Raw genomic sequence first — 9,201 nt, forward strand, 5'->3', positions numbered from 1 at the left:
CTGCTGAAGAGACTCCCAAACCACACACTCAAAACCAATTCATTAGAATTTTGGGGTAAAATTCTGGGATCGGCTTTAAAATACTCCAGCAAAAAATAAAATTTTATATGATGAGGAGAGAGAACAAGAATGGCAGAATAATGATAATTACTGAAGCTGGGAGGTAGGTACATTAAGGTTCATTACACGTTTCTGTTTTTGTGTATCTTTGAAGTTTTCTATAACTTTTAAAGTTACTATATTTTACAGTCAGTTAAATAATGAATTTTTTACCCATTTCTGTGATCACTATTATTTCCTCATTTTCCACTCTTTTCCTCTGGATCCATTATACTTAATACTTCAGCAGTTAAATTTACTAAGGGTCTCTGAATAATAAAATCTCAGTCCTTGAATATTGTAAATGTCTTCGTTATAACCTAATTCTTGAGGAGGGATTTAATTGCATATAAATCCTCAGCTGGTTATTTTCTCTCAGTACTGTGAAGATACTACTACACGATCTTCTAGAATCTGTGTGGCAGTTTGCAGGTCTGTAATTTCATTATCTCTCTGTAAAATTTCTGTATAAATCAGGGGTGAACTTATTTTTATTTGTTACTTAAGACTCGAAGTTTTTATCTACAGACTGTATTTCTTCAACACAAGAAAACTGTCATAATCGCATCAGAATTAGAAACAAAGCTGAGTAAGTACACTTTACGATACCTAACTAAGATGTCCTCAAGGTATGTTTAAGAGTAACAAGTCTACATAAAACAAAAGTTAGTTTGGTCCTCCATTTGTGTAAGAAGGCGAAAAGATCTACCAATTACTTTAAATCAACATAGATCATATTCACATTCCTCCCTCCTACCCCCGACTCTTCAGCTCTGAAGACTGCATTTCCACCATACACTCCGCTTTTCATGCAATAGGTTTTGCCTTTTAGTAGTAATTGTACATTTCTATAATCATGGTTTTGACATGCAATTCCTTAGGTAAAACCAATAAAGATTATTACATTTATTTTGTTAGAATCACCAATAAAAATGTTTCAGAAAACACTTCCTTCACCTACCATAAAAAAATACATAACTAGTATTTTTCCTGCCAAAATGAAAAATACTGAAGCAAAACAAAAAAAGAAAAGAAAAATACACTATCGATGTAAATTAAATACCAAGACAGTGTAAGAGAGTGGGTAGAAAAATAAAAAGACTAGTTGTAAAGCCTTGGGACAGTTTCCTTCTCCACCCAAATATCAAAATAGTAACATAATTATTACAAGAAAGAATTATAATATTTCTAAAATCACCTAAATAGTGCCTGACACAGTACATACATAAGAGATCTCTTCCCTTTTGTTCTTCAATACTTAATTAAGCATAAAGTTTTAAAAATTCAATTTTTTGTGTCTCCATTCTTTCACTACTAATTTTAAAAAGCAGAGCTACCAAATAGTCTATAGCTATGCAGTTCTCCATCATGGATAATGGGAATTCTAAACACTAGGTTTCTCACTTAAAGAAGTAATGATTTCTAAGAACCTTTCTTCTTACCTCAAACAACTGACTGCATTTTAAATATGGCCAGTCTTGAAAGACAATGGTGTATTTAGATAAGAAATCTGGTAGAGGGCCACAATTTGAAAGACTGAATAAGTCTTGGCTTGAATTTGGGGGAAATTTTCTGACTAGAAAAGACATTGAAAGATATGTAAATTCATACTTTGCCTCCATTCAAATACTCAGTAATGGCAGACAAAGTTAAAATAAAACTTCGAGAACCAGTTCTCTAAAACAGCATGCATTTCTCAGTGAGCATAAAACAAACAAAATTTAAACAGTGAGCAGGGTTGCAGTTTGGGGCCTGATGGACTCTGTTCCAAGGGAGACAGAGGTTTGATTTCTGAGGGATAAGACGCACTCAACACACTTCATGAGGAAGGGCCCAGAGTCACATTCACTGCTTAAATCATTTCTATTAAAGGGGAGCTTAGAAGTCAAAGAAATTCCAGAGCCCAAATAAAAAAATGTGGCATTTTCACGTACCTTGGAAAACTGTTACATTCATTGCATATTTACCAAAAGGAAAAATGCAAACCAATGTCAACATTTTATTTCATCTGGGTGTACTATGCCCTAATAGATTTTTAAAAATTACTGATTTTTCAGGTGAAAAACACATCCTAAAATAATTAATCTTCCTTTTTGACAATTAAAAAGACAGTATGCCAAGGGATAGTTTTCCTATTACCAAATATCTCCAAAATTAAAATTTCCTAGTTTTTATTACTAAATATGTTGTTATGTACATTGCGGCACTTTTATTCTCACTCACTTTAACTTCTATTTTCTCAAATTCTTTCCCGATTCCTTAAAATCGGGACAAAATTCAAATAATAGCCTTCTGAGTGCCTCTTTATTCTTCTTCCTTGCCACATTCAGTAAGTTAAATTACGACATTTTAAATTCTATTTTGTATTTAATTCATACAGTATTGCTATTTCGATTGTATTTTAGATATTTCTGTACTGAAACACTTGGTGCTTTATAACACTAATTTCATGACCAACATAAATCTACAAAATCACAAATAAATTCTCTAGAGATGGCTTTCTAACACATATAGAACTCTGCTACCTTAACTTTGCACAAGCTTTAAAAAATAGTTTGTAAAAACTGCTATGTCTTTAGTAGTCTCACACTTTTTGGTCTCAGGACTTCTTCTAAACTCTTAAATATTACTGAGGTCCTCAAAAAGCTTTTGTTCATGTAGGTTATACATTTTTATATTTACTGTATTAGAAAGTATAAACTTAAATTTTAATTCACTTAAAAATAGTAAATCTATTACATGTTTAGATAAATTAAGATTTTATGAAAAACTATTTTCCAAAAACATAAATAAAAGTTTATAGAGAAGAGAGGCCATTTTTACATTTTTGCAAATCTCTGTTTAGGTAATAAGAAGACAATTGGAGTTACATATTTGCTTCTACATTCAATCTGTTGCAATATCCGGTTTGGGCTAAAGCATATAAAGTATGTCTAGTCTCACAAAGATAAGTGGCTGAAAAAGGAAGGAGTAATTTGACAGCCTTTGAGCCAATTGTGGGTATTCTTTTTTGATATTACATCAAACTTGACAAGCAGCAGTTTCTTAAAGATCTGTTGCAATGTAGAATCTAAAACCATATTGGTCAACTTTCCACTTAAGTTTGTTACTGGCCTACCTCTAACTCTAAATAGATCTTTTACCCACGCATGATTTTGTAACATGAATTGGTCATTTGAAAACTACTGGTTCACTGAGTAATCATACAGACCTTCCAAATGTTGGTCCATTTAATTATAATACAGTATCCGAAAATAAAAATCCTTTATTAATATCACTATCCATCTCATCAGAAAAGTATTTAATTATTAAGTTAACAAATAAGTTCATAGTAGTAGATTCAAGTTTTCCAAAACTGATCATTTTCACTGGAAGGCCCAAATTTTATCATTGGTAGCAATACTGTCAGGTTTTTTTTCCTTTAAGTTACACTCAATTCATTTTTTAAAGAAAATATCTCTTACTTAAAAACATGAACTTCTCAATAACCCTAGTTTGTCAGTTATTCTTTTAAGTACAAATCGTTTTTCATGAAAACAGCATCTAGTTCAGCCTGCAACTCACACAACTACACAACTGGAAAAAAAAGTATTTTTTTCAAATACAATCATCTTGAAGTACTCTATTAAAACATACTTTCGTCACAAAAATATTACAAAGACAAGCAACAAGAACTGCAAACCAAAAACACAACACCACTTCATACCCATTAGGATAGTTATGATCAAAAAGAAGGACAATGATAGGTATTGTTGGTAGGGAATGTAGAGAAATTGGAACTCTCATATATTGCTGGTGAACATAAAAGGTACAGCCACTTTGAAAAAACAACTTGGCAGTTCCTCAAAATGTTACACATAGAGTTACTATACGATCCAGCAATTTCATTCCTTGGGATATATACCCAAAAGAAACAAAAACATGTCCACACGAAAAACTGTACATATAACGTTTATGGCAGCATTATTCATAATAGTCAAAAAGTGGAAACTCTCCATCAAATGACAAATGAAAAAAATGTGGTATATCCATATAATGGAGTATTATTCAACCATGAACAGAAATGAAATACAGATACAGGCTACGATACACATGAATCTTGAAAATATCATGCTATATAAAAGATATCAGACACGAAAAGCCATTTATTATATGAATGCATTGATATGAAATGGAATTCCACTGATTCTATGAAAGGCAAATCCAGAGAGACAGAAAATATATTAGTGGTTACCAGGGGCTAAGGTGGAGGCAGGAGTAGAATGAGGAGTGACTGCTAATAGGTATGGGTTTTTTCGGGGGGTGGGGAGGGGATGATAAAAATGTTCTAAAATTAGATAGTGGTCATGGCTGCAAAAGTCTCACTATACCAAAAAAATTCACTGTGCTGTATACTTTAAAGCTATTTAAAAAAAACATGCAGCAGTCAAGGGTCAAGATTTAGTAAAAATAACTATTTTGACTAGTTTATCAAGGTCGTTCTTCAGTAAAACACATTTTTTTAACTGTAAGTGCAATGTCATGAAGAAAACAACTCGTATAGTTTTGCGCCACTACTTTGATCTGTGCGAAGACACAAGCAGTTTTAGTCTCCATCAGAAAAATGGCAACACAATGAAAAAGGCAAATAACTTCAGTATTATTATGAAAAGTAGTTTGACATCAAGAACCTCTAAGAGAATACCAGAGGTACTCTAAGGGTCCACAGACCACACTTTGAGAACTGCTACTCTAAACCACAGCCTCGGAAGACTCAAATGCAATTAAAGGCTTTCCAAGGACAGACTTAAGTCTTCAAGACAATTCCAATTTTCTAAGCATATATCACAAATTTCTCAAAAGAAAAACAGTATTGTTGGAAATTATTTCAATAAATTAAATTCAACTGTCCCAATTTAAGAGTTTAGAATCACTGACTCACTGGAAGGTTAAAATAGTACAATGTCCACAAAAATTCAAATAAAGGTAGAAGAGTGAAAGTAAGAATTCGGTATACAACGAAACATTTAATAAAGTTATCTAAGTAAATAATATTAATAAGATGATACTATCTCTTTTAAAACTGTTTTATCTAATTCTTGCACAACATTCAAAGAGTAGACTTCTGAAATTTCAACCGATGCTATCAGTAACAATATGTCTAACATATTGTTCAATAAGTTCAATGCCCACTACACACTTAGAAGAATAAACAATCACAGAATCACGACCTAGTCCAACAACCCCATATTACATGATGAGGAAACTGAGTTTATGACAGGAAAAAGCAACTTGGCCAAAATCACACAGCTAGCTACTAGCTGAGATAGCATGCTCTTTACTCCCAGTACCATATTTTCACTATGCCAGATTCCCCAACCAAACATAATGCATAAAACATTTAACTTACATCACATCAAAGATAATCAAGACACCTTACCTGCCAAATAAATATGATGCAGTGCTTGATAATACCAATAAGATGTGAAAACAAATACACAATTAAGGAAAAACTACAAATGTAATTGGCATGATGGAGAAATGAATCCTTGACTTCAAAAACTACAAACTTCCAATGAAGAACAATTTGAAAAACATTTTGCTTTCTACTTTTCATACAAAGAGGGTAATGTATCATCACTAAAGATGGCTAGATACTGATAAACATTTCCCTAGATATTAAATCATTGAATATACCTATAGTATGACATGATTTAAGACTCACCTGCAGGACTGTCAGCATTCTCTCCTGGGTGTAGCTGTATACCAGTAGAATCTATAGAGTTGACTGTAACTGTCTGTAGATTTGGCAACTGACCAGTGCTTAGACTAACTGGTGTTGAAGTCAAGGCTCCACCTGCTGCAACTTGACCAAGTGTGAGTGTTTGAACAGGCGTCAAAGTTATTTGTTGGGCAGCAGTATTCTGTATTTGCAAATTCTGCAAGTTCTGGACCCCTTGTACTTGAAATGTTTGCCAAGTTATCTGTCCAGAAGGGGTCACTGTCTGTGCCTGAATTAAAAAGGTTCCAGGATTCAGCTGCAACTGAAGATTCTGCAAAGCCTGTTGTGATATATTTTGACCACTGGCTTGCACACCATGGATTGTCTGTGGTGTAATACCTTGCACAATTTGGGCTTGACTGGTTGGCTGTTGAGACTCTTGAAGTTGTAGATGTTGTACGACAGGCTGTGCTGTAGAAACCTGAATATTCTGAGCCTGTGTCTCTTCAGAAACAGGCGACTGGATATAATTTCCCTGAAGATCTGAAGAATGGACTTGCCCACTAGAAGTAGTCAAGCTATTTGTGTTCTGTTGTAATATACCTGTACTATCTATAGTAACAGGCAACTGTGATGAAGAGGACGTTGGCACAAATAAATCTGTATCAGTATTAGTTTCATTAATATCAGGAGAAACCCGCTCACCAGTCCTTTCTGAATTGTCTGAACTATCCATAGCTTGTCCTGTGTTTATCAAATGTCCATCGGCATTAATGCCTGCAGTCATTGTCTGAGAACTGCCCGAGAGTCCCAAAGAATCTAGATCAACACTATTGATTGGTACAAACGTAATATTTCCTGGCAGACCAAGAGGAACATTAGCAACTACTTGAGTTTGGCCAGGAAAAGATGAACCACCAATTGCAACTCCCTGAACCTGGACTTGACCAGTCTGTGGTATGAGATTCTGAATATTAGCAGGAGGTGTTCCAGAGGCAAGCAAAGTTTGATTAGAGCCAGGAATGATCTGAATTTGACCACTTTCTTGATTTATACCTCCATTATCTGAAGAGCCTGTGAAACCAATCTGAACCTGCTGACCATCTGTTGACTGAATCTGTGGTATTACTTGATATTGAACATTGGACACTGTACCATTTGATGAATCTGATCCTGGTGCAACTGAAAATATTTGTTGATTCTGCAAATTCTGAAGGGGAAGAACATACTGCCCACTTGAAGTAGCAGCACCTGGAATCTGTACTAGATTACCAGCTTCATCTTTTATAGTTGTAGGAGTGGCTGACAAAACCTCCCATCGGTTTGGTGCTCCTCCTAACTGTGCAGAAGCCAAATCACCTGTCTGGAGGAAGAAAACAAAACGTGCTATGTGATATGTATTTGTGGTTTATTTAAACCAACCCTCAAAAAAACTCTAAAAACTGATATAAACCCTACTACCTGAAAATAAATATTCTCTTAAGAATACAATAGAGTTCACATACAGAAGCAACACTATATAAACTACAATAATTATCATTCCCGATTTTGTTAGTTATTGCAAAAATAACCTGTGCTATCTGAGCAGGAAAAATAAACTTCAATCAGAAGTCTTGGTCTTATGACAACAAATGGATTTAATCCCTCATCTATGATCTCTAATCCTTTACAGTTAAAAATAAAGTAGAAGTGACCAGAAAAGATTATGAGCAGCTCAAACCAAACATACCTCAAACACTAAAGAGCTGGAAAAGCATACAACACACTAAAAATATATCACTAAATCAGATGCGTTATATTTGATTTTTAAAAAAGAAACATTAGTATTATCAAGTCATCTGAATTAGAAAAGTGGAGATTTGAGTATTATTGGTACAAACCTTAAATTAAACAATTAAAGCTACTTTGCTATGGCATATATTAATGTACTCCGGAGCAAACTTATGGCTAGGGCTATTCCATTAACAGTTTTTTACTCTTCCCATGAACTACTTAAAAAAAAAAGAAGAGACCTTTAAAAATTTAATGAAAAAACGTTATTGCCCTGTGACCACATGGCAAAGTCTGAAAAGTTTTTCTAGAATCTAAAAGATGGAAGATTTAGACTATGGCTTTACTTACTATTGTACTTAAGTCTGCAGTAATGTGCCAGGCATATACAGTTTGCATTCTGTGACCTGCCAGAATCTCAGGTATCATCCCCATATTTTATAGATTAAGCAAGACTAGAAATATACCAATGTAGGAAAGCAAAAAGCAATAAAATTCTCCACTTCAATGTCAAAGGGTAGATTTTTTTTAAAGGAATAGTAACAGTAACATCTAACATTTGAACTCTTCTTTTACATGCCAAGTACTATGATAGGGATTTGTAAGATTTTATCATCTGCTCCTTACAACAATCCTATGAAGTAAGAATTACTATTATCCCCATTTCAGAATGAGAAAATTGAGGGACAAAAAATCAAATAGCAATCAAAGGCCAAGACAAGATTTAAAACTAGGCCAAGAATCAGGCCCTTAAATACCATACCACACTTTGTCTCCCACTGAGACCAGGGGTAAAGACATGGGGAATGAGACCCTATATTACTCACCATCAAAATAAAACCATTTCTATCCCATTTCCCTCTAGATCTATATGTGAGTTCCTAAAACTCCACGCATCAGTAGTCATTGAGAGCAAAAGCATACCTAGCCCAGCATTCTCAACCTTGGATCCACACCTGGGCTTCAAAAGATCTTTGAATCCCCTAAAATAGCATACCAACTTTTTAAGAAAGTGCAATTGGCCCGGTGTTGGGGGGGTGGGGAGAGGTGGCGGGGGAGGCATGCATTAATCTAGGGTTTCATCGTATTTTCAAAGGAGGTCTGTGACCATAGAAAAAGGTTAAAATAAATACTATTCTCTCAACATTCTGCATTTTTAATAAATATTGTAAAAACAGACTTTAAAAGTTTCTAAAGGAAACACTTCCTAATTCTCATGTAGATGCATAGTTGAAAAGTACATATGTCCATGGATAAACCACAGTATTAATGCCTCAAGATATTTACATATATCTGCCAAGAAAAATAAGCATTAATTTCCTCATGAGATATACAATCATTCTCATCAAATAGTTCACAATCTATCCAAATACATACATGCTATTATGTGAATAGTGGTGTATACTAGTCATATGATCAAAACGCTTTTTGGAAACAGAAGATTGAAAAACAGATTGAAAAAAAGATTGAAAAATATCTTCATATAAAAGATATTTAAAAAAAATCTTAGAATAAAATTTAAGATTCCACTGTAGGCAGTTAGAAAATAGAGACAGAGGCATTAATAAAGGTACAGAAACAAAGTCACAGACAAAAAGAAACTTTAAAAAGTAATATGTAGCTTTGAATTC

General features: G+C 33.9%; 1 protein-coding gene across 1 annotated transcript in view; it reads right to left on the reverse strand.

Annotated features, from left to right (window-relative positions):
* Positions 1-7,196, reverse strand: part of SP3 (Sp3 transcription factor) — a gene marked incomplete at its 5' end in the record, with an annotated part of 40,622 nt that extends 33,426 nt beyond the window's left edge. The window contains one exon of the mRNA XM_025039292.1: positions 5,804-7,196. Within this exon, the coding sequence (XP_024895060.1) occupies positions 5,804-7,196 (1,393 nt within the window). The remainder of the gene's footprint in view (positions 1-5,803) is intronic.
* Between the last annotated feature and the right edge of the window lie 2,005 nt (positions 7,197-9,201).

This window comes from Pteropus alecto, unplaced genomic scaffold, assembly GCF_000325575.1.
Source record: "Pteropus alecto unplaced genomic scaffold, ASM32557v1 scaffold3, whole genome shotgun sequence".
In the NCBI taxonomy this organism is placed as follows: Eukaryota; Metazoa; Chordata; class Mammalia; order Chiroptera; family Pteropodidae; genus Pteropus; species Pteropus alecto.